The sequence below is a fragment of the Sciurus carolinensis genome, chromosome 3, assembly GCF_902686445.1.
Source record: "Sciurus carolinensis chromosome 3, mSciCar1.2, whole genome shotgun sequence".
NCBI lineage: Eukaryota > Metazoa > Chordata > Mammalia > Rodentia > Sciuridae > Sciurus > Sciurus carolinensis.
In genome coordinates this window covers 5950391-5978140 of record NC_062215.1, presented here as the reverse complement: position 1 = coordinate 5978140, position 27750 = coordinate 5950391, and the positions used below count along the sequence as shown (strand labels likewise).

Genomic DNA, 27750 nt, shown 5'->3' with positions numbered 1-27750 from the left:
AAGCACCTCCACAGCACACAATTACAGGTGCAGGTTGGATATCAGGTCCAGACTTGTAAGATGTGGAACTGTCAGTGAGCAAGTGACATGCAAGTGACAGCTGAAGCTAGGAGAGGGATGGTGAGTGGGCTGAGAAGAGGGAGGGTGAAGGTCAGCTGCTGGTTCACCTTGCAAAAATCAAGCATAGCTGGGCACCTTGGGGCATACCTGTAATCCCAGCGGCTGGGGGCTGAGGCAGGACAATCGCAAGTTCAAGTCCAGCTTCAGCAACTTAGTTAGACCCTGTATCAAAAAAAATAAGACAGATAAATAAATAAGGGCTGGGGATGTGGTTCAATGGTAAGAGCCCCTCAGGGTTCAATCCTCAGCACCCCACCACCACCTGTTATGGGGTGCATGAGAATTACAAACCATCATGCATATTGAGCTAAATCAAAAGGAAAAAGGGTTTTTTTAATGAGCGTACCAGGCAAGCGGCGGCTGGGAGCAGGCTAACGCCTCAAAGAACTCCCAGCCCCTGAATTTTGGAAGTACAGAGATTATGAAGGCAAAACCCACAAAACCCACAAGGACAACTGAGGCACATGTAGGTCAGAAAGACCTGTAGAGACAGCTATTTTGCTACATGAGAGAATTGTTTTGATTACACATTTCAGAGTCATTTTTGTTATACCTCTGGCCAGTGGTCAGGGACATGGGAAGATCCCACTGAACTGTCAACACGGACACAGCTTCAGGAGGCTGAAACGAAAACATTACAAGCAAGCATACAAGGGAGTCAGGTCAGAACAAAATGGTATTTCTTTGGTTATTTTTCCGTTTCACACCAAATTAAGAATAACCTGGGGAGCTGGGGCTGGGGAGATAGTTCAGCTGGTAGAGGGCTTGCTTCGCAAGCACAAGGCCCTGAGTTCGATTCCCAGTACCGCAAAAAACAAAACAAAACAAACAAACAAACAAGAATAACAGGGGTTGGGGAGATAGCTCAGTCGGTAGAGTGCTTGCCTTGTAAGCAAAAAAAAGAATAACCAAGAGGCAGGGGGCAGTGACCAGTGACCAGACCAGGGGGAGGAGATCCAGAAGAGAATTATACCACACAGGAGAGTGCATCTTAAGGAGGAGGAGGAGGAGGGCTGGCATGGAGACCCAGGGCCTGTAATCCCAATGACTCAGGAGACTGAGGCAGGAGGATGGAAAGTTCAAGGTTGATCTCCACAACTTATCAAGGGCCTGTTTCAAAATAAAGGATAGAGCTGTGGCTTCGGCTCAGGGGTAGAGCCTTTGCCTAGCATGTACAAGGCCCTGTTGACCCGCAGCACCTGGAGGGAGAAGAGAACACAGGCGTGGGAGGTGGCTCAGTGGGTCAAGTGCCTCTGGGTTCAGTCTCCAGTTAAAAAAAAAGAAGAAGAAGAAGAAGAAGAAGAAGGAGGAGGGGAGGAGGAGGAGGAGGAGGAGGAGAGGTCTGTGGTGTCAGAAAATGCTACCCCCACAGTTCCTAGGGAAGAGGGAGACTGAGAGGGAGAGGGCAAGGCAGGGGACACTGGGGAAGGCCCCTCAGGAAAGGTGGGTCTGGGGTTGCATCCTGAAGATGGGCAGCTATAGAGCCACAAGTGCTCACTGGACACCTGTAGAGGACGACAGTGTCCCCCCTCAAATTCATGTCTACCTGGAATGGGACCTTATTTAGAATAGAATCTTTGCAGATGGAATTGGCAAAGATGGCCTTCCGGTTATTGTTTTTATAAGACAATAATGATTCTTTATAAGAGAAAGCCACATCCCCAGCCCTATTTTGTATTTTATTTAGAGACAGGGTCTCACTGAGCTGCTTAGTGCCTCACTTTTGCTGAGGCTGGCTTTGAACTTGTAAAGCTCCTGCCTCAGGCTCCAGAGCTGCTGGTATTACAGGAAAGCACCACCAGGCCCAGGTAACAGCCTTGCTTTCTTGACACTATGTCCCCTGGACGGCCTTCTCCTACAGTCAGCCGCCTTCCGCAGGTGTATGGCATGTCCATGCTCCAGAACCTCTGCTCTGACTCCTTTGCTGATGTGAGTAAGCCTGATGACCCGCTTCCTACAGCTCTGAGGATTGTATCCATATACAAATTCAACAGAGAGGGCAGGAAGACTCTTCCCACTGTCCAAGGAATCACTGACGATTACACAGAAAGGAAACCAGTGGGACCATTTAAGGAGGAATTTCCTGCAGTGGTGCTGAGCATCCAGAATATGGAGAAGGAATTCAGCTCAGGGTGACCAGAACCAGAACATCCACCAGGTCTGACAGAGGCTGCACTGGCTGCGGACCATCAGCCGTCGGCTCATGGGTTCTAAGAGCCTGAGGCTCACTGCAGCCTAAGTGAGGTTCCCTTGCAATGAGAAGAGTTTCCCTTCAGTCCCTTGCCACAGTTTCAGACCCTCACAGCTGGTATAACCTAACCATCTGGGGCCTGCTTTTGACACGGACTAGTGTACCTCCTTCATGCAATAAAACTGAAGAAAAACCCAAGAAAACAAAAAAGGTTTATTATTTTGGGTAGGTGGCTCTCTCTTGCTTTGAGCAATTGTTATGCTTATCTGTCGGATGACGACCCTTCCAACTCTGGGTCACCGGTTACCCACCCCTTGTGGACAAGGGCCATGACCCTAACGAAACACAGTCTGGTGACTAGGCTGCGTTCAGCTCTGCACTAGGGCACAGAGGAGGTCCAGGGAAGGCTGGAGGGAACCTCCCCTGAACCCTGAAGCCACAGTGACCAGGCCCCAGTCCAGTGGCCTCACCCTAGAGAGGCACCCAGAGTCCAGGAAGCAGGGAGAAGGGGCCCCCAGAGCTCTATCAACTTCATCTTGATGAAGCAAAGGTCAAAGTTCAGGGTGGGGCTGGTACAGGACAGTGGAGACCTGGGAAAACTCCCCTGTCTGATTTTTTTCACAGAGGGGAAGGAGTCTCTAGGGTGAGTCCCTGAGTGCTGTGAGAGCAGCCAGGATAGGACAGAGGTGGCCAAACCCAGCCGGTTCTGAAGCTGTCCTCACAGGACTGGGCCAGGCTGGAACAGGGGGTGGGCCTGTGGTGCCAGTTGTCCATACAGGAACCTGGGACCATCTCTTTAGGACGATGGGGCAAATCTCACAGGGTTCCACCGCCTCCATGGAACTTAGAACTAAGGTGAATATCTCTCATGTGAAAGCAACTCTTCTTTGGCCATTTAAGATCCGAGCAGGGGCTGGGGTTGTGGCTCAGTGGTAGAACACCCACCTCGCATGTGTGAAGCACAGGGTTCGATTCCCAGCATCGCATATAAATAAATAAATACAATAAAGGTCCATCAATAACTAAAAAAATTTTAAAAATAAATGAATAAAAAATAAAGGTCCATCAACAACTTAAAAAAAAAGAGAGAGAGATCAGAGGAAGTCAAGCGCAGTGGCACACGACTATAATTCAGCAGCTTGGGAGGCTGAGGCAGGAGGATCACAAGTTCAAGGCCGGCCTCACCAACTTACTGAGACCCTGTCTCAAAATAAAAATTTTAAAAAGGACTGGGGATGTAGCTCAATGGTAGAGTACTTGCCTAGCATGTGGGAGACCCTGAGTTTGGTCCCCAGTACTGCAAAAAAAAAAAAAAAAAAAAAGATAAAAAGAAGAAAAGAAAGAAAAGAAAAGAAAAAAAAAAAACAGGGGCACCAACAGCCAACACTATCCCTGAGCGTGTCAGCAAGAAAATGAACCCTAAGAACAGCAACGACTTCTGACTAATAAGGCCCTCATCACACTCACTTTGGCAGCACACAGAACAAAATTGAAACAATACACAGAAGATTATCATGGTTCTTGCGCAAGGACAACGCACAAATTCATGAGGCATTCCATATTTAAAAAATAAAAATAAAATGTTCCTTCAAGCCAGATACAAGTACAGCATCTCCTGCACAATAGCCCAGAGTTAAGCCCTCCCACTGGTGTGAAGAGCTAGCTTTTGTGGTTTCGATTTGCATTTCCTTGTCGCCTAATGAGGTCGAACATTCTTTCACGTGTGCCTAAAACATTTGTGCAACTTCTTAGGAGAAACGTCTATTTGGGTCCTTGGACCGCTTTTTAATGGGTTTTTTTTTTTTTTATTGTGTTATAACAGTTCTTTATTTTATTCTTGATACAAGTTACTTATCAGAAACGTGATTTGCAGATATTTGCCCCCATTCTGTGGAGCGACTATTCACCTTCTTGATGATGTCCTTTGAAGACCAAAGCCTGATTTTTTCTTTTTCTTTTTCTTTTTTTTGGACTGGGTATTAAACCCACATACACTTTGCCACCGACTTACATCCCCAGTTCTTCGTATTTTTTATTTTGAAACACAGTCTCACTAAGATGTTTAAGGCCTCACTAAGTTGTTGAGGCTGGTCTTGAACTTGTAATCCTCCTACCTCAGGCTCCTGACTTACTAGGATTACTGGTGTGTGCCACTGCACCCAGCCAGGCCTGAAAATTTTGAAGGATTCTAGTTGATGTGTTTTTCCTTTGTCACTTGTGCTTTTGGTGCAGTGTCTAAGAATCCATGAGAGGAGGATCCAAGATGGCGGACTAGAGGGAGGCTGCGTTCCTTGACGCTCCGTAACTCTGGTTTCAAGCAGAGGATATCTGTTTCTTGGTGAGGCAGTTTTTGCTGCTTATTGATCCCCTGCTATTTACCCCATTTGTCTGCTGTGATCACCTGCAGTCTGCCAGCATATTGACTCCTTTTTTTGAGTGCAGATTGCTCACTGTCAGGTGCCTATCATCTGCCATTTGCCTGCCTCTTGCCTGTCCATCACCTGCCTTACACCTATCCATCACCCAACGCACGAGGTTCACCTCCTGATCGTCCAACAACAGTCAGCAAACTGATCACGGTGTTGCCTGGAAGTTCTCTGTCACAGTACCTGAAGGTTTGATTACAAGTGGCTGCCACCATTTTGAGGCAACAACCAGGCCCCATAGGACCCCTGGCCGGACTGACTGAGCCCCATCTCCAGGATCCCTCAGCCCGACCGATCACTCCCTGCCTCTCGGACCCTCACATCCACTGACTGCTCCCTGCCGCCAGGACCCCCAGACCAACTGACTGTGCCCTATCACCAGGACCCCAGACCGACTGATTGCAACCGGCCTCCAGGATCCCACAACCACACCAAACACACCTGACCTCCAGGACCCCCGCCTGACCAACTGCATCCCACCTCCAGGACCTCCAGCTGACCACGTCCACCCCTGAGCTGCAGCTCCCCATTTGCCAACACGTTTGGAAGCCAGAGTGGCCATCTTGGATAATCCTGGAAGCCGTAGCTCCGATCTTTAGGTGGGGCAAATCCCATCCTGAGACACCTGCTGGAGGTTGAAGCTCATTGTCAGATACCTCTCTGCATCAGGCTACTGAACACTGGGAGGTTTCATTACTATATGACTGTTACACAGTAGATTTTCTTTTTTCTCCTTATTGAAAAATTTTAAGTTTTTATTTCTTTACTTTTCTTGCTCTCTTTTCCTTTTGTTTACCTGTTCCCTCAGAGTCTCTTTCTCCCTTTTTTGCATGCTAACATCCAATTTCTTTTGATTACACTCTCACCCTTTCTATTATCTAGAACTTCTGTATATTCTTTTCTTATCCCTTTAACAGCTATATTCTACATCCCTCTGCATCCTCTTTATCCTCCATTAGAAACTGCAAACCTTATTGCAAATTTGTTTGTTTTACTGAAGATAATATTTGAACTCATTCTGTTTATTATGACAATTTTGTTATTGTCCTCATAGGGGCTATTTGGTCTAGGATTGCATAGTGTCTGAATTGGGCACTGCTACTATTGATCTCCCCTTAAAGAAAAGGTTTTGGAAACCTATAGGGCCACTATAAGCCTATAGGGGGAAATCTGCAATACCCCAGATCTGCACTGCTAGAGGGGAAGATACATGAACAACATGAAAAAACAAGGGAAGAAAATGATCCAAACAAATCTAGATTCTATATTAAGAGAATCCAATGACAGTATGGTAGAAGAAATGTCAGAAAAGGACTTCAGATTATACATGATTAAGATGATTTGCGAAGCAAAGGATGAGATAAGAGAACAAATGCAGGCAATGAATGATAATACCAATAAGCTGAAAGAGCAAGTGCAGGAAGCAAAAGATCATTTCAACAAAGAGATAGAGATTCTCAAAAAAAAAAAACAAACAAACAGAAATCCTTGAAATGAAGGAAACAATAAACCAAATAAAAAACTCAATGGAAAGCATCACCAAAAGACTAGACCACTTGGAAGACAGAACCTCAGACAATGAAGACAAAAGATTTAATCTTGAAAATAAAGTTGCCCAAACAGAGAAGATGGTAAGAAATCATAAACAGAATCTCCAAGAACTATGGGACATCATGAAAAGACCAAATTTAAGACTTATTGGGATTGAGGAAGGCACAGAGATACAAACCAAAGGAATGAACAACCTATTCAATGAAATAATATCAGAAAATTTCCCAAACCTGAAGAATGAAATGGAAAATCAACTACAAGAGGCTTACAGAACACCAAATGCACAAAATCACAACAGGTCCACACCAAGGTGTCCCGGCCCGCGGGACATCAACGCAGGACGGCGAACCTAAGAGAGAAGGAATGAAAGGGACAAGAGACACAGGAAGTGACAGCAAGACAGGAATTCTGATCAAGCTGCAAATTTTTATTGTTCTCACGGGTATTTATGCTGAGGGAATGGGGGTATGACGAGGTGCAGGCTGGTTGGCTGTGTTCTTCTATTGGGCTCCTGATAGGCTGCAAGTTCACGCCGGCGGGAAGGTGAAGTTCGCGCCGGCGGGAAAGTGTAGTCCCGGAAGAGAAGCCGTGGGCGCCATAGGTGCCATACTGTCAGAATTATCAGCCAGGAGTGGGGGAGGGGCGCTGCTGCTTATTGTAAAGATCAGAATGTTCTCAGAATGAGAACTTCTTGGTCCCTGACACCAAGGCACATTATAATGAAAATGCCTAACATTCAAAATAAAGATAGGATTTTGAAGGCCACGAGAGAAAAGCATCAGATTACATATAGGGGGAGACCAATACAGATAGCAGCCGACTTCTCAACCCAGACTCTAAAAGCTAGAAGGGCCTGGAACAACATATTTCAAGCTCTGAAAGAACATGGTTGCCAACCAAGAATCCTATACCCAGCAAAACTAACCTTCAGATTTGAAGATGAAATAAAATCCTTCCATGATAAACAAAAGTTAAAAGAATTTACAAATAGAAAGCCTGTGCTAGAGAATGTTCTCAACAAAATATTCCATGAGGAGGAAAAGAAAAACAACACTGGAGGTCAGCAAAGGGAGAAACTACCTTAGAGAAAAACCTCTCAAAGGAGAAACCAAGCCAAGTTAAAAACCAAAAATAAGCCAAATGACTGGGAACACAAATCATATCTTAATAATAACCCTGAATGTTAATGGCCTAAACTCATCAATCAAAAGACATAGACTGGGGCTGGGGAGATAGCTCAGTTGGTAGAGTGCTTGCCTTGCAAGCATGAGGCCCTGGCTTCAATCCACAGCACCGCCAAAAAAAAAAAAAAAAAAAAAAAAAAGACATAGACTGGCAGAATGGATTAAAAAGAAAGACCCAACAATATGCTGCCTGCAAGAGACTCATCTCATAGAAAAAGACATCCACAGACTAAAGGTGAAAGGATGGGAAAAAACCTACCACACACATGGACTCAGTAAAAAAGCGGGGGTTTCCATCCTTATATCAGATAAAGTGGACTTCAAGCCAAAGTTAGAAGGGATAAAGAAGGACATTTCATACTGCTTAAGGGAACCATAAATCAGGAAGACATAACGATAGTAAATATTTATGCCCCAAACAATGGTGCATCCCTGTACATCAAACAAATCCTTCTCAATTTCAGGAATCACATAGACCACAACACAATAATTCTGGGTGACTTCAACGCGCCACTGTCACCACTAGACAGATCTTCCAAACAAAATCCAACCAAAGAAACCATAGAACTCAATAACACAATCAATAACCTAGACTTAATAGACATATATAGAATATTCCATCCATCAACGAGCAGATTCACTTTCTTCTCAGCAGCACATGGAACTGTCTTGAAAATAGACCATATGTTATGCCACAAAGCAGCCCTTAGGAAATCCAAAAAAATAGAGATACTGCCTTGTGTTCTATCAGATCATAATGGACTGAGAGTAGAAATCAATGACAAATAAAAAACAGAAATTACTCCAACACCTGGAGACTAAATAATATGCTATTGAATGAAACATGGATAACAAAAAACATAAGGGAGGAGATAAAAAAATTCTTAGAGGTCAATGAGAACGATGATACAAGATATCAAAATCTCTGGGACACTATGAAAGCGGTATTAAGAGGAAAATTCATTGCATGGAGCGCATTCTAGAAAAGAATGAAAAGTCAACAACTAAATGACCTAACATTACAGCTCAAAGCCCTAGAAAAAGAACAGAATAACAGCAAAAGTAGTAGAAGACAGGAAATAATTAAAATCAGAGCTGAAATTAATGAAATTGAAACAAAAGAAACAATTCAAAAAATTGACAAAACAAAAAGTTGGTTCTTTGAGAAAGTAAACAAAATAGACAAACCCTTAGCCACACTAACAAAGAGAAGGAGAGAGAAAACTCAAATTACTAAAATTCGTGATGAAAAAGGAAATATCATGACAGACACCACTGAGATACATAACATAATGAGAATCTACTTTGAAAATCTGTATTCTAACAAAATAGAAACTACCAAAGACATTGACAAATTTCTAGAGACATATGCTCCTCCCAAACTGAACCAGGAGGACATACACAATTTAAACAGATCAATATCAAGCAATGAAATAGAAGAAGCCATTAAATACCTACCATCCAAGAAAAGCCCAGGACCAGACAGATTCTCAGCCGAGTTCTACAAGACCTTCAAAGAAGATCTCATTCCAATACTTCTCAAAATATTCCAGGAAATAGAAAAGGAGGGTACCCTACCAAACTCATTCTATGAAGCTAATATCACCCTCATACCCAAACCAGGAAAAGACATATCAAGGAAAGAAAATTTTAGACCAATATCCTTGATGAATATAGATGCAAAGATCCTTAACAAAATATTGGCACAGCGTATCCAAAAACATATTAAGAAAATCATGCACCACGATCAAGTGGGGTTCATCTCTGGAATGCAAGGATGGTTTAACATCCGTAAATCAATAAACATAATCCATCATGTCAATAGACTTAAGGATAAGAATCATATGGTTATTTCAATTGACGCAGAAAAAGCGTTCAACAAAATACAACACTGCTTCATGCTCAAAACACTAGAAAAAACAGGGATAGTAGGAACATACCTGAACATTGTAAAGGCTATTTATGCTAAGCCCATGGCCAACATCATTCTTAATGGAGAAAAACTGAAACCATTCCCTTTAAAAATGGGAACAAGACAGGGATGTCCTCTTTCACCACTTCTATTCAACATTGTCCTCGAAACTCTAGCCAGAGCAATTAGGCAGACTAAAGAAATTAAAGGGATACAAATAGGAAAAGAGGAACTTAAGCTGTCACTATTTGCCGATGACATGATTCTATATTTAGAGGATCCAAAAACCTCCTCCAGAAAACTTCTAGACCTCATCAATGAATTCAGCAAAATAGCAGGCTATAAAATCAAAACACATAAATCTAAAGCATTTTTATACACAAGCGACAAAACAGCTGAAAGGGAAATGAGGACAACAACTCCATTTGCAATAGCCTCAGAAAAAATAAAATACTTGGGAATCAATCTAACCAAAGAGGTAAAAGATCTCTACAATGAAAACTACAAAACACTGAAGAAAGAAATTGAGGAAGACCTTAGAAGATGGAAAGATCTCCCATGTTCTTGGATAGGCAGAATTAATATTGTCAAAATGGACATACTACCAAAAGTGCTATAAAGATTCAATGCAATTCCAATTAAAATCCCAATGATGTACCTTACAGAAATAGAGCAAGCAATCATGAAATTCATCTGGAAGAATAAGAAACCCAGAATAGCTAAAGCAATCCTTAGCAGGAAGAATGAAACGGGGTATCGTAATACCAGAACTTCAACTATACTACAAAGCAATAGTAACAAAAATGGCATGGTATTGGCACCAAAACAGACAGGAAGATCAATGGTACAGAATAGAGGACATGGACACAAACCCAAATAAATACAATTTTCTCATACTAGACAAAGGTGCCAAAAATATGCAATGGAGAAAAGATAGCCTCTTCAACAAATGGTGCTGGGAAAACTGGAAATCCATGTGCAACAGAATAAAAGTAAACCCCTATCTCTCACCCTGCACAAAAATCAACTCACAATGGATCAAGGACCTTGAAATCAGACCAGAGACCCTGCATCTTATAGAAGAAAAAGTAGGTCCAAATCTTCAACTTGTTGGCTTAGGATCAGACTTCCTTAACAGGACTCCCATAGCACAAGATATAAAAGCAAGAATCAATAACTGGGATAGATTCAAACTAAATAGCTTTCTCTCAGCAAAGGAAACTATCAGCAATGTGAAAAGAGAGTCTACAGAGTGGGAGAATATCTTTGCCACTCATACTTCAGATAGAACAGTAATTTCCAGAATATATAAAGAACTCAAAAAACTCTACACAAAGAATACAAATAACCCAATCAACAAATGGGCTAAGGAAATGAACAGACACTTCACAGAAGAAGGTCTACAAGCAATCAACAAACATATGAAAAAATGTTCACCATCTTTAGTAATAAGAGAAATGCAAATAAAAACTACCCTAAGATTCTATCTCACCCCAATTAGAATGGTGATTATCAAGAATACAAGCAACAATAGGTGTTGGAGAGGATGTGGGGAAAAAGGTACACTCATACATTGCTGGTGGGGCTGCAAATTAGTGCAGCCACTCTGGAAAGCAGTATGGAGATTCCTTAGAAAACTTGGAATGGACCCACCATTTGACCCAGCTATTCCACTCCTAGGCCTATACCCAAAGGACTACAGAGATACAGCCACATCAATCAATGTTCATAGCTGCTCAATTCACAATAGCCAGACTGTGGAACCAATCTAGATGTCCTTCAATTGATGAATGGATAAAGAAACTGTGATATATATATATATATATATATATATATATATATATATATATATATAATGGAATATTACTCAGCCATAAAGAATAATAAAATTATGGCATTTTCAGGCAAATGGATGAAATTGGAGAATATCATGCTAAGTGAGATAAGCCAATCTCAAAAAACCAAAGGACGAATGATCTCGCTGATAAGTGGATGATGACACATAATGGGGGGTGGGAGGGGGACAAGAATGGAGGAAGAAGGGACTGTATAGAGGGAAAAGAGAGGTGGGGGGGAGGAAAAAATAACAGAATGGATTAAAAACTATTACCCTAGGTAAATGTATGATTATGCAAATGGTATGCTGTTACTCCATGTACAAACAGAAACAACATGTATCCCATTTGTTTACAATAAAAATAAAAAATAATAAAAAAAGAGAATCCATGAGAACTGTGGCACACACTTCTGTAATCCCAGCAACCCAGGAGGTTAAGGCAGGAGGATCACAAATAGGAGGCCAGCCTTGGCAAGTTAGTGAGACCCTGTCTCAAAATAAAAAGGGCTGGGGATGTGACTCAGTGTTAGAGTACCCCTGGGGTCAATCCTCAGCACCACAAAAAGAAAAAAAGAAAAAACTATAAAAACAGGATGAGCCCAAACCCCCGATTATAACAGGGCCCTAGAGAGGCTGCCTTTGCTGAAAAGCACCAACTCTTCACTTGGGCCCTCTGATGCCCCGTGGGTCACTAAAAGCTGGATCAAGCTTGGCACCCCTGCCTTCCTTTTGCATCTGTCTCCTTTATTACCTTAAACTGTGTTCAGTGTGTTCATCTAAAAACTGGTAAAACAAGTTTTATTGGCCCTAAATTTACCAGCCCCTCTCCTCCCACGTCGAGGCTGAAGACACCGAGATAAGGGTAACCAAGGTGTTTTCAACATTTGCAGGTCCACTCAAGTTCCAGTTTTTACGACGTCCTACTTCAGACCTCTAGAGTGTCGCCTGGAGGGCTCCAATCGTTGCCCCGTACAGCGGAGCCTTCACCCCATGATGAGACTGCCCCCCAGAAGAGGATCAGTCACCTCACAGGAATGGAATCACCCACTTCCAGGATCACAGGTCTGATAAATAAACACCCTAAAACATATGGATACTGCCCACTCGCATGAGAAGGACTTCTCCAGGGTCACCTGGCAGAACCAGGACAGAGGTAACACTAACCAGACCCCAGCCCACCCCAGCAACCCAAGAAAAGGTCTGTCCCTTCCCTATTCAGAGACAACCGCCAGGGCTGTGTCCCCTCTCCTGGGGAGGGTCGGTAACCCCCCATTAAAGCCCCGCTGTGTATCCTGTTCCTTGGCTGTTTCACTTCAGCTGTTACTGGGTCGAGGCTCCAGCCTCCGGTAGCACCAGTACCACGCCATCGCGATCATCGTGACTTTGCAGTGATTGAATGCATTTTAAATAGGGCACGTCAAGTGTCGGCTAGCTGGGAGAGAAGCTCCAAAATGTCCTGTGGGTCAGAGGGGCCCAAGTGGAAGTGACAGGTGTCCTCTGACTGGCCCAGGGCTGACAAGCCTGCTCTGCGCCCCCAGAGCTGTCTGCCTGCATTCCAGTGGGTTGTGGCCTCAAAGCGCTAGGCTTTCATTGGAAGGATTCCTGGGCAGCCGAAGTCAACAAGAAGGGACCTTCCGCCTTGGCCTCTGCCCCCATAGCACCCCACCCCAGCTGCGTTCTGCCCCAAGGCTGCAAGTTTACCGAGCCCACAGAATTTGGAGGACTCAACCGAGAGGTAGTGGACATTTTATTACTCATGTGCTCCTTGCGACAGCAAAGCTAGGACAAAATGGAGGGCTGCCCCATGCCTACCGGCATGGGGGACACATGGCCTGGGGGGCTGCCCCTGAAAGGTGGAGTTCTGCAGATGTCAGGAGCACACTACTCTGCACCGAAAGACTGGCAATAAGAGAAGTGGCCAGTTTTCCCTTTCCGTTTCACTCATTATCACAGTTTATAAAGAGTCTTTATCTCAGTGCAAGCTTTCCTAGGTACTGATTAGTGTTTAACCCAAGAGCCCAAGAGGGATAGTCTCTTTGTGAGTATTTGTGTGTGTGTGTGTGTGTGTGTGTGTGTGTGTGTGTGTGTAGAGTTGCTATGCTTGAGGGCCTCATGCGTGCTAGGCAAGCGCTGTACCACTGGGCTACATCCCCAGCCCTGTAGTCTCCTGAAGGGCTTACTCAAGCCAGGCACTGTAATCCCAGAGACTCAGGAGGCTAAGGCAGGAGGATCACAAGCTCAAGGCCAGCCTCAGCGGTTAGTGAGATCCTCTCTCAGAAAATACAAAGTGCTGGGGATGTAGCTCAGTGGCAGAGCACTCACCAAGCCTGTGCCAAGCCCTGGGTTCAATCCCCAGTACAAAACAAAAGGAGGAGGAGGAACAGGAGGAGGAGAAAGAATAATAAGCCTTCTCACTCCCACTCCTGGGGCCCTAAAGCTTAGAATGGAGAAATCAGAAAGTGTGTTTCTGGGTTATGCAAATCACATGCTAACAACATGCAAATGTCCCAGTCTAGTTAGCATTTGGAGCCAGCCAGCTGGCAGGTGAGTGCCACTAGGGTCCCTGGCTAAACGAGTTGGTCTTCCTCTTTCTCTTCAGGTTCTGTGCAGCTGCAGACCTGGTTTCCAAAGCCTGGGAAGACTAGGAACTCTCACACCTGAGGAGGGGGCTCTCCAGAGCCACCCCTGACCTCCAGATTCAAGGTGGGTTCAGGCAGGCTTTCCTGGGTATTCCAGAGCCCTGACACAGAGAGAGATCCCTAGATCCCTAGAGAGGGCAGGAACCAGATCCCTAGGCTGGGATGTCATTCAGTGGTGGTTTGCTTAGCATGCATGAGGTCCTAGGTTCTATCCCCAGTCCAGGAAGAAAGGAAGAAGGGAGGAAGGGAGGGAGGAAGGGAGGAAGGAAGGAAGGAAGGAAGGAAGGAAGGAAGGAAGGAAGGAAGGAAGGAAGGAAGGGAGGGAGGGAGGGAGGGAGGGAGGGAGGAGCCCCGGCGGGACAGCAGGGATGGGTCAGAGTGAGAGGAGGTCATGCAGTTCCCATGGCCAGGAAACAGTAGGGGGTATGTTTTGCAGGCAGGAGGAGAGAAGGTGACTTTCCCATTCCCCAACCTCTGGAACCACCTCTCTCCTTCCCAGTCCCAGGGAGTTGAGAGTCCCAAACTCTCCTGCTGGTGGGGACCCTTCTGCTACCCACCTGTGTCCTGGACTCCAGGCACCAGAGCCTGCTCAGTGGGAGATCTAGGGGTCCCCGGGCGTGCCAGGATGCCCGTCCTTTTGCTACTTCCCAGGAGGGAGGTTCCATTGCCTGCCTTGGGGCTGTCCACCAGGGCAGGAAAGAGGGAAAAGAGGCTGCCCTCCTCTCCAGACAACGGGCGTCCCGAGGCCCTGCCTGAGAGCATCGGCTCACCCTTGGGACCATGCTTACCAGCTTCAAGGGGGTGGGGAAAGGATTATGAGGGCCCAACAGATCAGGTTGCCCGATGGCCCTGCTCATCCGTGTCTTTAGAGTTCTGCACCTGATGAAGACAGACTAGGGACTGTGACATGCAGAGGAACCAGAAATACCATCTAGGCTTTGTTCTGCCCACAAACCCACTTCATGGTACTTGTCTGTGAAGCTGGTCTCACTGGGCTGGGTGTCCCTGAGAGCTGAGGTCGGCAGCTCCTGTGGCTCGTTTCACACCCACTCATAGGAAGGGAGGCGGAGGAGCCTTGACTGTCTCCCTCCCTGTTCCAATCATTCGCCATCAACGCCCATGACTCATGGTTCCCAGTACAAAGGAAAGACCACTTTCTGGCCAGGGCAGAGGCCAGACCAGCCCCCAGGCCCCCACTTCTCTGCCCGACTTGAGTCTTCTGGAATGCACCAGCCCTCCAGGGGGCCGCGTCACCCTGGTGCTGCGCTTGTCTGCCCCCAGGAAACACCGGTGGGTCATGTGGACGTGATCTTTTGTGCTCAGCAGCCAGGCCCTGCTCCTAGTGAGAAGAGGGTAGGAGGGACGGGGTGACGAGGAACAAGGGGATGACTCCCACCAGTGGGGTGTGAAGGCCGTTCTTCAGAATAGCAAACAGGAAGGGACCTGGCCCAGCCTGCAGCAGGGGTCAGGTAGGCTCCTAGGGGTGCTGCAAGGGCTGAATCCTGAAGGACCAACCAGACTTCTCTCTGGTAGCCAAGATCCTGAAGAGGGATCAGCTGGCTGAGGGAGGGGCCTGGAGGACCAACTGGACATAAATGCCCAGGAATTCTGGCAACACGGGAAGGGACAGTCCCCTCATGGAAGGTGGAGTTGGGGGGGGGGGGGTCCCAGAGGAAGGTTGGGGCCTCAGAGCTGGGACACAGGCTCCCTGCAGGTGCAAACTGAGCCAAATGCAGAGCGTTCCCTGGCTCTGGTGTCCTAGAGGCCTAGGCCTACATCCCAGAGTCAGGCCTCAAGAGACCTAGAGAGAGGAGATGCTGGAGAGCAGCCAGCTCCACCCACTGAAAGGTTCAGGGGAACGTAACAGAGAAAAGGTCACAAAAGCATGGGCAAAGTCCCCAAAAAGGCTGCTCAGGAAAGTGACTGCCCGATAAGGGCACTAAGAAGACTTCTCCACCAAGGGGCAGGGCAAGGAAGGGTAAGAAAGGACCAGAGCAGGTCAGTGAGGAGAGAAAGCCAGGAGGGGCAGGACGGAGCCAGGAGGCTGGCGGGCGCCGGGAAAAGCTGTGGGTGTGAAGGCTGGGAGGAGAGGCGGACCTCAGAGAAGGCTGTGGAACTGATGTTGGGGCTGCACAAGAGGGTCCAGCAGCACCTGTGGCCTTACCATTTGCTGGTGGAACAGAGCACTTGGAAGAGGCCAGAACCAGTTTACCAGAGGAGCCGCATCTGAAGTACCCCATCCACGGCCAACCTGGACCACCAGAGGAAGATGGGGCTGGGATGTCTCTAGAGCTGAATGTGCCCTGCAGGGTCCAGGAGAGCAGCAGGCGCCCCTGCCCCACCCTGAGGCTGTGGTAAACATGCTTCTTACCTTGGCGGGTCTTCTGGGTCCTCTGGGAGGGAAGAGCTCTGGAACCTTGAAGAAGACAGCTTGGTGTGGAGACAGCTTTGATGCTGGGCCGGGGGCTGGGCTGGGGCTCAGTGGGAGACACTGGCCTAGCATGTGTGAGGCACTGGCTTCGACCCTCAGCACCACATAAAAATGAATAAATAAAATCAAGGTATTGTGTCCACCTACAACTAAAACAATATTTTAAAAATTAATAAATAAAACCCTGGGGCCAGCTAGTGGGGAGTGCTGAGTGGGTGGATGACTTGAGGAGTTTGACCCGATTTGGGATTTGGGGCAACATCATAAGACACCACCTCAAAAAAAAAAAAAAAAAAGAAAGAAAGAAAAGAAGAGAGAGAGAGAGAGAGAGAAAGAGGGAAAGAAAGAAAAGAAAAAGAAAAAATCTCTCTGGGGCTTGTGGGAATGGTTTAGCACGCTGGGCTTGGCAGGAAGAACTTCCCTGGAAGTTTCTGAAGTTTCCAGGGATCCTCCCAAGGCCTGGGGCTAAAGGGAGAAGGGCTGTAGGACCAGCACAGCAGCAGGCAGGGTCTGCGGTCCCACCTGAGGCAAAGGTTACTGGTTCCTTGCCTGCCACAGCCCAGAGGCCTGCGTGGAGGAGAGGTCTGGAGGCAGAGAGGCAGGGAGCAGGAAGTGAGTCAGGACTGGAGGGAACCGGAAAAGGGCTCTGAGTTTGGCCTTGGAGCGTCAGAGGCTTCTCTGATGAGGGGCAGTGACTTGGGCAGTGGTGCTGAACAGAGGTATGCCTGGCTTCACTTTTCCAGAGCAAAGATGTGAGTGTGTGGTGTGCGGTGTGTGTCTCTGAGCTTGCCTGCAGGTGTTTATGTCAGTGTGTGTCTCCGTGTGTGTGTGTGTGTTTGGGTGTGTGTGAGTGTGACTGCCAACGTGCTTGTGTATCTACTTGTGTGCCTACGGATGAGTATTACATGGCTGCATAGCGTGCGTCTGTGTGTCTGTATGTGTGCGTCTGTGTGTGTCAACCTATCGGTGAAGTATGTGTGTGTGTCTGGAATTCTCTGTGTGCGTCTACGTGAGTGTATGTCTTCATATGAGTTCGTGTTCCTGTGTGTGTCTGCGTGACTCTGTGTGTGTGTGCAGGCTGTGGCAGGGTGCTGGAGGAGCCCTTGCAGGTGGCAGGTCATTACTGATCATGGAACTTGACTCTTGGCCTTGAGCTCTTTGCAGCCTTTGACTGAGCCTCCTGCCTTATCTTGAAAAGCTGCAGGTCAGGATCCGTCACGTGACTTGTTAAGCGAGTGTGTACTCCGCGTGTGCACTCAGCGCCGCCTGTTCACCCTGGCCTTCCCAGCGGGGTCAACAGTGAGCTTAGGCAATTCAGGTGGACTGTGAAGATCTGTGTCAGGATAAGGAAGACTGGTCAAGAATGTTTGGAAATGTATCTGAGCACCTGTGGGGATCCTGGGCTTTCACTGGCCCTAGAAGTATGCTCTACTCTATGATGCTTTTTTCTCTTTTTTCTGTTTCTGGGGATTGAGCCCAGAGGTTCTATACCACTGTACCAATATACCTCTGGGCCTCATTTCTAGCCCCTTTAAAATTTTTTAAAAAATTTTGGCTGGACATGGTGGTACATACCTGTAATCCCAGAGACTTGGGAGCCCGAGGCAGGAGGATTGCAAGTTTGAGGATCGTCTCTGCGAGGCCCTGTCTCAAAATAAAAAATAAAAAGGCCTGGGTCGCTCAGTGGTTAAGTACCCCTGGGTTCAATCCCTGGTATCAAAAAAAAATTTTTTTTAATTTTTTGTTTTGAGACAGGGTCTCCTAAACTGCCCAGGTTAGCCTAGAATTGCGATCCTCCTGCCTCAGGCTCCCTCCCAAGTCACTGAGATCACAGGCAAGTGCCACTGGCGTCCTGCTCATAAGCACTTACTGAGTGGTCTCAGGAGGTTCCACCTGCTGACTGCCAGGTGACATAACTCCTGGAAAGCATTCCACCTAGCTGCCTGGTTCCATTGGTCACTGCCCGCCCCACCCCTGCAGTCCTTCCTGCCACCTCCTGCCAGGCCATCTCTGGGAAGTGGGTGAAAGGAGATGCCAAGGCTGAGGTTGGCCTCTAGCCACCTCCCAGGGGGCGGTGCCCCTCTGTGGTCCCTGGTGCTAGAGCACGAGGAAGAGACAGTTTCAACCACCCAGGGAAGGCGGCAGTGGGCTGAGGAAGGCTGGCCGCCTGCCCACCACCAGGCTCCATCTGTTCCCTCTCCAGGCAGTGGTCACTAGGCGGGACGAGACTGTGGCCGTGTTGGTAGAAGAGGATGCCCGGAGCCCTGGAGCGTGCGGACGGCAGCTGGGCCTGGGTGGTACTGCTGGCCTCCCTGGTGACCCACGCTCTCACCTTGGCCTTCCCTACATGCATAGGCGTGTTCTTCACTGATCTGCAGCATGACTTCCAGGCCAGCAACAGTGAGACCTCCTGGTTCCCCTCCATCCTAATGGCTATGCTCCATGCTGGGGGTGAGCAGCCTGGAGATGGGGTGAGGTAGAAACAAGAAGGGGCCTGGGATGGGGGGGAGGTCACGGGACGTTCCCTCACCTCATTTCAGCAGGCCGGCCCCCTGACTGGAATCCAGCTGACTGAGTAGTGTCCCCGGGAGATTGGGCTGGGGATGGGAGAGTGAGGAGGCACCTGAGGTGCAAAGCCAGCCAAGATCCTGGAGAGTCCTCTTGGTGGCCACTGGAGGACTGAGCCAGACCGTAGGTCTGCAGGGGCACTCAGCACCAGGTTGGAGCCAGCAGACGTGGCCCTATCTCTTGGCACATCTCTTCTCCCTGTGCAATAGGAGGTGACACCTGGCACCCTTCCCAGCTGGATGATAGGGAAGACCACGTGGAAATACATGGAGCTGTGCATTGTTGGTACTTTACAGACCCTCTTCAGGCTGCAGGATGGGAGAAGGGACTCAAGACAAGGAACAAGAGAGGACAAGCCTGGGCAGGGCGAGGGCCTCAGCTCTCCCTGGGGCTCCCTGCAGAGGGGAGACCGAGGAGGCTGGAGCCTGGAGGAAAGGCAGCACCCAACTTTCCTGCTCCTTGCTCTGGCCACAGGCCTCAGAGGCCCCTGAACCTGGTTGTCAGCTCCAGGAATGTGACATCCTCACCTGACCCCGGCGGCGGAGGCAGGGCAGGAGCTGCCCAGGAGGGTTCTCATGGGAGCCCTGAGTCCAGGTCCTGCCCTGGGCTCCTGGGAGCTCTCCAGGAGTACTCCACAGATGGCGACCTGGCCGGGGTGACTGGTGAACAGGATCCAGACCTGAACCCCACAGAGCTCTCCAGGGTGCCCGTCTGCCTACCTCGGCAGCCCTGGCTCCCAGGCTGCCTCTCTGCCACTCCCTCCACCTGGCACCCGTAGCCTGCTTGTTATTCCGGGTCCTTCCCTTCTTCACACTGGGAGTGAGGCGACCAGGAGGGACCGGCACCCTCCAGGCTTGGTCTCAGGGCAAGGGGAAAGGCCAGGCTAGTCCCACTCGGCGGACCCAAGGTTGGGCTGGGCAGTGGGAGTCTCTCTTTCTCATGCAGACAGAGGAGGGCCTGGGCCAGAGGCTGTGAGGATCGCCTCTCCCCAGACAGCTTTGGGCCCTGCGCCCCAGAGCACCAACATCTCCATCAGCATGAGATTGCTGTTTGTCTGTCCCTCTCCCTCACGTCCACGTCTCTAGCCCACACCCATCAGAGTAGTGTAGAAACCCTAAACTTGAAAGCATCATCCACCCTTTCAATCACCACCCACACACACATCTTAGAGGTGCGGAGAGCAGAGAGGTACCAGTGCCAGGTGCTCCCCAGCTGCGGAGTTCAGGGCGGGTGAGCAAACAAAGGTGGCGCCGCTGCAGAGGAACCGCCTGCCTCCAGGCCCCACCCTAGCCCCACCCCCGTCCATGACTCAGGGCTTTTCCCAATGTCACCTTTCCCAGGTCAAGCCAAAGTCTCCTCAGCAGGAAGGAAGCTGGACCAGCGGTCACACCCACTCCAGCACCCTGCCTTTCCATCTTCAGAGTGCGGGTGGCTGGCCACAGCTTCCTCTTGATTGCCTCTGAGGACGGGCTGCTCGCTCCCTGTGTTGCTCTCAGGCGTAAACCGGCTCACACCACCTGTCCCCTTTCGACCCCGCATGCACACACACACAGTCCCTCTGGCTACACTCTGGGAGAGTAAGCTGGTCAAGCTCCATTGTGTGTGCCTTGGGGCAGGGCACTCTGTGAAGGTGGCCCCTGCACATGAAAAAGAATACAAAAAGAAAAAGAAAACGGAGGGAGACCTCGTGGACCAGCAATGCCTCATTCAGAACCAGAGGAGAACATCTTCCGGGTAGGGAGAATGCAGCCCAACTCCAGGAAGAGGGCCTTAGCAGAGCCAGGTCATGGGAGGAGTTATTTTTGGCCGGCCCTTTTGGCCAGCAGGGTCAGGTCATGGAAGGAGTTTAGGGTGGGGTGAGAGGACAGGTAGGTAACCATATCCTTCACCCAGGAGCAGATGGTTCTACTGGCTGCTTTCTGCTTGGCATGGTGTGGGCTGGTAAACAAACAAACAGAAAAGTCTCTGGGGTTTGGTGTGGTGACTCACACCTACAATTCCAGCAATTTGGGAGGCTGAGACAGGAGAATTGCAACTTCAAGCCCAGCCTCAGCAACTTAGAGAGACTCCATTTCAAATTTTCAAAAAATAAAAAAGGATAAGAATCTAGCTAAGTGGTAGAGCACCCTCTGGTTCAATCTCCAGTACTGCCAAAAAAAGAAACAAAGAAAACCACTGGAATAGGTTGGGCAGGCCCCTCTCCACATAGGGCTAAAATGTCTAGGTGTGGACTTGGGGGTGTTTTTTTGGTTTTGATTGAACCAAGGGCATTGTGCATGCTAAGCACACTCTCTGCCCCTGAGCTACACCCCTAACCCTAGGAGTGGATTTTGATGGTAGCTGGAGGTGACGGGAGAGGGGAAAAGGTACCTAACCTGATTTTCTCCAGAGCACTCCAGACCAGAGCAAGGAGATACAGGGTGGTCCAGGGCCCCACCCAACTGCATGGGTTGGAAGGTGGAGAGAGGATGACCAGACTCCCAGAGGATTGGGGGCAGGGTAGAAGCGGGGATTGGAAGTGCTCACCATGGTTTAGATGTCCCTGGATACCACCTCTAGACAGACCCCAAGCAAGGACTGATCATCAACCAGTCCTGTTTCAACTGATCAACAGAACTGATCTCAGGGCAGCATAGTGCATGGCCTGGGTCTGCCCCGGGGATCCTCACAGGGGTTAGGCATCATCCAGTCTGACCCTCATTCCGTAGGGGAAGAAATTGAGGCACAGAGCAGGACCAAGATTAGTGTGGGCCACACTGCCAGTCTGTGGCTGGGTGGGTAGATGCCAGGGCAGGTGCGCCGTAAGCCAGTTGGTTAGTTCCTGCTGAAACCCCCCTCCCCAGCCCCAGCTCCCCTCGACTCCAGGCCTTCTCGTTAGCTGCCATCTGTTTGACTGTCTCCTCCCCACAGGACCCTTGTGCGGCATCCTAGTGGGACGCTTTGGCTGCAGAGTGACTATGATGCTGGGGGGGCTGTTGGCCAGCCTGGGCATGGTGGCCAGCTCCTTCTCCCGTTCCCTCAGCCAGCTCTACCTTACAGCAGGAATGATCACAGGTAACTGTCCTTCTCTCTAAAGTGGCAGGCAAGTGTGGGTAGGAAGGACAAGCCTCTGAATTCTCTGAAACTGCTTTCAGTCCACTGAGGGAGGTGGACGATGGAGAGATACATAAGAATGCTTAGCTGTTCCTAATCTCCACAGTTTGTGTGAAGATTGGATGGAAGATGCGAAAGCACCATGGCCCCGGGTGGGTGTGGGCAAATGTGGAACAAGTCAAGAGATAAATATCTAGCATACCCAGTCCAGGAAATAAAACCAGGCAGGGAGAGTTTGCTATTCTTGCCAGGGTAGTCAGGGAGGGCCTCAGAGAAAAGGTGACATTTGAGTCAGCTTTCTGTTACTATAACAAATACCTGAGATAATCAACTTATAAAGAAGAAAGGTTTCTCTACTACTGAGCTACACCCCCAGTTCCTTCCCCAACCTTTCTATGTAAAGGGACCAAGGAAAGGGGCTAGTACCCAGAAGGAGTTGTGATGTCAAAAGGGTTTGTTTGTTTGTTTGAATAGGAGAAATACAATAAAGGAGAATGATCTAGTAAAGATGAGGGGAAAGGATGTTGCAGGAGAGAGGGGGATTGTTGGTCTGAGGGGACAGGCCGTGAGGCAGAAGTGGAGGATCCGCCTCCGACAGTGTCGGTGGGACAATCCCAGAGGGCCGGCTGAGTGTGAGGCTGGGCAGGAGCTGCAGAGAAAGAAGAGGTCCAGATGGTCACCTAGGGTGGGCGGGTGACTGAATGACCAAGGGAGCCTGTAATGTTAGTAGGAGCTGCCCAAGGGCCCACTAGTGGCCAGGAGTCACGTGTCGCCTTGTGCAGGAGCAGAGCAGGTGGGGGGGGCAGGAAGGCCCCTGGGGAAGTGGCGTCTGGGCTGGACGGGGGTGGAAAGCTGAGTGGAGACCGTGCCAGGCAGAGGGGATGGCAATGCAAACGCTCTCAGGTAGGGGCAACTTGGTAAGCAGAGGAAGAGAAAGAAACCGATGGGGCTTGATCCTGGCCAGTGACAGGGAGTGCCTGAGGTGGCATCCCAGAGGTGAGCCAGAGCCAGACTGCACAGAGCCTTCCGGGGCATAGTAAATATTCTGGATATTTTTCAAGTGTGACTGGAAGTCTTTGGCAGGTGTTAAGTGAGATTTTAAAAGGTCATTCTGGTGCTGTCCTGAGGAGAAGTGGGTGCCCCCTGCAGCCCAGGGAGGGCAGACCTGAGGGGTGGGGTGCTTACAGGGAGGTGGCGAGGCTGGCAGACCGTGGGAATTTATGGGAACTTGGAAGTAAGTATGGGCTAGGACCGAAGGAGGCAGACGTGGGACGTGGCCACTCCAGACACAGGTGGAAGGCCCCGAACACCCCTGAGTTTGTCTTCCCCTCACACTGCAGGCCTGGGCATGTGCTTCAGCTTCCAGTCAAGCATCACGATGCTGGGCTTTTATTTCATCCGCCGGCGGGTGCTGGCCAATGCGCTGGCCTCCATGGGTGTCTCCCTGGGCGTCACCCTCTGGCCACCATTTGCCAACTACCTCCTGGAAGACCTGGGCTGGAGGGGCACCTTCCTTGTCTTCGGCGGGATCTTTCTCCATTGCTGTGTCTGTGGAGCCGTCCTGAGGCCGGTGGCCACCAACACATCCCCTGAGACTGGAGAAGATCCCTCCCCACCTTCGAAGACACCTGCCCATGGCTGCTTGGCAACGTGTGGTTTGGTCGTCCGGCACCACCTGGCCTTTGACATCTTGTGGCACAACATGGGCTACTGCGTGTACACACTGGGTGTGACGTGGATGAGCTTGGGCTTCTTGTTGCCACATATCTTCCTGGTGCCATATGCCAGGTGGCATGGGGTGGCAGAGGACAGGGCAGCCCTGCTCGTTTCCATCTTTGGTTTTTGCAACATCTTCCTGAGGCCCGTGGCGGGGCTGGTGGTAGGCCGGCAGAGATTTGCCAGCTGCCGCAAGTACCTGTTCAGCCTGGCAGTCCTGCTCAACGGGCTCACCAACCTGGTGTGCACGGTGTCTGCTGACTTCTGGGTGCTGGTGGGCTACTGCCTGGTGTACAGCGTGTCCATGTGTGGCATTGGCATCCTCACCTTCCAGGTCCTCATGGACATTGTCCCCATGGATCGGTTCCCCAATGCTCTGGGCCTCTTCACCATCCTAACTGGCATCGCTTCCCTCATCTCCCCACCACTGGCTGGTGAGTCCTGGGAGGGTGTACCCAGATGTGGGCCTGGGTGGGCAGGGTAAAGGGTCAGGGCAAAGGGGAACTGTCCAGGCAGATGCGAGCCTAGTCCAGTATCACCTCCAGGGGTAGGGACTCAGAATTCATGGTTTTCCCAGGCACTTCAGGGACTGTGCTATAGCCTGTTCCCCACCTAGTACTCAGGGTACAAAAGGTTGAACATATGGGTTTGCACACCACTTACCTGAGTCCTTCATCTTCCTCTCTGTATCTGTTTTCTTATCAGAGAAGTGGGGATGATAACAGGTTCCGCCTCATGGGCTTGCTGTGAAGGTCCCAGCAAAGAACTCAGTAGAGAGCCTGGTGCCTAAGCACTAGGCACATATTTACTGTTGTGAGCGTCCCGGTTCCCCTACTACCTACCTGTGGGACCCAGGCAAGTCATTTTCCATCTCAGCCACAATGTCGACTACAAAAATGCAGAAGAGAGCACCTGCCCTGACCATTCATTCACCTAGGCCAGTCACGGGTGCACATGGCTAAAAACCATCCTCTTGGGGCTTCCTTCCTGCTGGAGTCAGGACTAGAAGCAAGGAGACACTATGGCCCCAGCTTACGCTGGAAGGAAAACAGAATTTGGAAGGAGAAACTCACAAAGGACAGCTTGCTGGGCAGCTGAGAGTGACTTTGACAGTAAATGAGGGAAGGTTGTCCAGCCCTTTGACAGTGTGATGTTAGAAGTCCCAGTTTCCAAGGGGCTTCTCCAAGCAAGTAGGTGGACAAAACTCTCCAGGAGGAGGGGGCTGAGCAGACATCTCAGATTCCACTAGCCTTGTCTTCTGGCTCCCTGTAAGGGAGTCATACCCTTATGCTCTCTTCCAGTCTGAGGACTCCTGACCAGGCAAGAGTAGGCCTTCTGCTTCCTCCCTTCCTTCCACTCTATAATCTAACGAGTCCTAGTGGGTGCCAGCAGTGATTTCTTATCCAGAAGAGACAAATCCCTCCTCTGAGAGAGCAGTTACAAGGGGTTGGGGGAGGCCTGGCAGCCAGAGGCAGTGGCCTAACTTGCTCTCCTCTCCCCAGGGTTCCTCCTGGACACCAGCAACAACTTCAGCTATGTTTTCTTCATGTCAAGCTTCTTCCTCATCTCCTCTGCCCTCTTTATGGGTGGCAGTTTCTATTCCCTGCAGAAGAAACAGCAGCAAGGCAGGGAAGCCAAGGCAAAAGGAACCATCTCAGAGGCCACCCCAGTGAAGGGTCCTACCCTGGAAGACAAGGACGGTCACAAGAAGCATCTGTGTCCTGAGGTCATGTATGTGACCAGTGTCTAAGCCTCAGGGGTTACATGTGTAAGCAACAACTGAGCCTTGAGTGACCCCTTTCTCAGCCCAGGAACAGGGCTTCCAGCTGCTTGGATAGGTGCTGGTGTAGAGGGCAGCCCCGGAGGCCTGAATTGAAGGCTGTCTAGGTTCTGCAAGTTGGGACTCAGCCAGGAGCTGGAGGCCAGTCTCAGAGGACACAAAATTCCTTCCAGTCAGCAGAATCCAGGAATAGGCTTTCCTCCTTGAGACCAGGAAGGTTGGTCTGAACTCTGTTTCACGTAGTCATGGCCGGCTCAGCTCCGTGGGTCACTCACTGATGTTCCTACAACCCGACACACTGGCCTTCACGCCCAACCTGCATACCTCCAACATCAGCTCTGCTTGTCCTTCCCTGGCCTCCAGTCAGTTCTGAAGAGCTCACCCTCCTGTCCCTCTTCCTAAGTGGCCAACCCTCACCCTCAGGGCAGCCAAGACCATGGGTGTGGTTGCTCCTACACACCTGGCTGGGCTGAGCTGACTGGAGCCCTGGGACCAGCAGTAGCAGAAGCCCAGGCCGAGTGGGCCTCGATGCAGGATGGAGACAGATTAAAATTTGGGTGGGATGTCCAACTGGTACCAGTACCTATGCAGAGGAGGGGCACCCCGGTCTTGGGTACCAGAACTGGTGCCCTATCTCAGTAGGTTGCTCCAGGGCCTTCCTCTCCTTTGCCCCACCTATAGCCTTGGTGGGAAGAATAATGCTGTGGTTAGGGAAAAGCAGGACATCTGCCACCCAGGGAGGCAAAAGCTCACCAGGCAGCGCAGCATTGTGAGAATGGAGCTGCTTTCAACAGAAGCCTTCCCACTCCCTTCCCTGACTCAGGGAACCCTCTTCTCCCTGGTGCTTAGAAGTGTCACTCCTGGGGCTGGGGAGATAGCTCAGCTGGTAGAACGCTTGCCTTGCAAGCATAAGGCCCTGGGTTCAATCCCCAGCACGGCAAAAAAAAAAAGAAGCGTCACTCCTGGGGCAAGTAGCAGGCCAGGCCAGGCCAGCTGCCAGTCCACCCCTACTCCTGCTGGCCTGGCCCTGCAGCCTGGAGGCCAGGGCTTTCCCACACACTTTGTTGGTGCCCTTCTCTGAGGTCATCACCCAGAATCGGCTGTCATCAGCTTAGGCTTGTCTCAGCAGGATACCCCAGGGAATGGGAAAACAGAGTTTGTTTGAATTATATACAAAAACATTCCCTGCAGCGGGTCATAAACTCTGAACTAATAAAGGCAGAGAACAGGTCTGGAGTAGTTTCCTCCCTCCTCCTTCCTTTCTCCCAGCTTGGCAGGGGCTGCTTGGGCTTAGGACCTTGTGTGTTGATTCAGGTTAAATCAGGCTCCAGCAAGAAAACCTTACCAGGAGAAATTATTTTGTTTTTATGACCTGGTGCCAGCCTTCCTCTTCCACCTGTCCATCTCACTTGAATAACCATCCTTGGGGCCGTGGGGTCCCAAGACTCAGTGGCAAGTGCCCCCTTATGGCCAGAGGAGGTAGTGCAAGGCAAGGGACACGGGCTGGGATAGAGACAGGTTTGACTGTCACAATTTGCTGTGTGGCTTTGGGCAAACTGTTTACTATCTCTGGGCCTTGAAAAAAAAGGAGGTTAGCCTGGATGAGCTAACATCTCTTCCAATCTGAAAAGTGATTCTGAGTGTACTTTAGATTCCTGTTACCTTTCTGCTCCCCACCAAGTTGAGCTTGGTCAACAACTGTAGCTTGTGTTCAGAAGGAAACATGCTGCGATACATTTTTCCATCTCAACTGAGTGAAGGAGGGAGGTGCGGCTGGTAGGTAGGTGCTGGTTTCCTTCAGGTTTTGAGATGCTCTGCATCCCCTAAATGGTCCACTTCTTGAAAACACTTAAGCAAGAGTAGCAAAAAGCAGGAGGGGTGGAATGGTTCAATAAATATTTATTAACCATCTATTGTGTGCCACAGACTGGGTAGAGAAGACTAAGACCTGGTCGCTGTCCTTAGCACAAAACCAAGGACTGAGAATTCTTTTAAGAGGAGGGTCCCTGAAGCCTCAGGAGGGGAGGGGATAAAACCAGACATAAAAGAGGGAGACTGGGGTGGCCCATATGACTCCAGAACCCACACTCAGCTGATTACATGGAAACCCTCAAGAGAGGCTCTGGGACAATTCCTGGAGGAAGGGTAGGGCTCACCCTTTCAGGCCTGAACTCCAAGCCTTTGCTTCTACTGCTCAGCGAGAGGCAGAGAAGAGCCCTGGCCACCTTAAGCTGAGATGCACTTCCCAGAGCCTGCAAAGGATCCCAGAAAAAGTCAAAAGGCCTGGGCCCTCCCTGAACAG

The 27750-nt window shown here is 49.6% G+C and overlaps 1 protein-coding gene, 1 long non-coding RNA gene and 1 other non-coding gene across 8 annotated transcripts; 2 read left to right on the top strand and 1 right to left on the bottom strand.

Moving 5' to 3' along the window:
- Positions 1-222: 222 nt before the first annotated feature.
- LOC124980160 (uncharacterized) lies at positions 223-16371 on the bottom strand. The gene is made up of 4 exons (XR_007107750.1): positions 16232-16371; positions 16025-16111; positions 674-741; positions 223-282 (listed from the first exon to the last, which is right to left on the bottom strand). It is a non-coding gene; the product is annotated as an uncharacterized LOC124980160 (long non-coding RNA).
- Positions 3775-3877, top strand: LOC124981495 (U6 spliceosomal RNA). The gene has a single exon (XR_007108017.1). It is a non-coding gene; the product is annotated as a U6 spliceosomal RNA (small nuclear RNA).
- Positions 15887-27443, top strand: Slc16a5 (solute carrier family 16 member 5). 6 transcript variants are annotated; one of them, XM_047545432.1, is made up of 5 exons: positions 15887-16214; positions 18495-18742; positions 21770-21913; positions 23293-24102; positions 25171-27443. In XM_047545432.1, the coding sequence occupies exons 2-5, from the start codon at positions 18544-18546 to the stop codon at positions 25416-25418; spliced, it is 1401 nt and encodes a 466-aa protein (XP_047401388.1). In that variant the 5' UTR covers positions 15887-16214; positions 18495-18543; the 3' UTR covers positions 25419-27443. The 6 variants fall into 6 exon arrangements, with proteins under 6 accessions (XP_047401388.1, XP_047401394.1, XP_047401393.1 ...); XM_047545438.1 differs by lacking the exon at positions 25171-27443 and adding an exon at positions 24374-24453; XM_047545437.1 differs by having other exon boundaries at positions 16198-16214; positions 18647-18742.
- Positions 27444-27750: the final 307 nt, after the last annotated feature.

What these genes read in the sequence shown, in the direction of transcription:
- Slc16a5 (XM_047545432.1), top strand. Translation starts at nt 18,544, where the DNA reads ATGCCCGGAGCCCTGGAGCGTGCGGACGGCAGCTGGGCCTGGGTGGTA. An exon ending in GGCTATGCTCCATGCTGGGG is followed by an intron (nt 18,743 to 21,769) that starts GTGAGCAGCCTG and finishes TCCTCCCCACAG; the next exon opens with GACCCTTGTGCGGCATCCTA. An exon ending in CATCTCCCCACCACTGGCTG is followed by an intron (nt 24,103 to 25,170) that starts GTGAGTCCTGGG and finishes TCCTCTCCCCAG; the next exon opens with GGTTCCTCCTGGACACCAGC.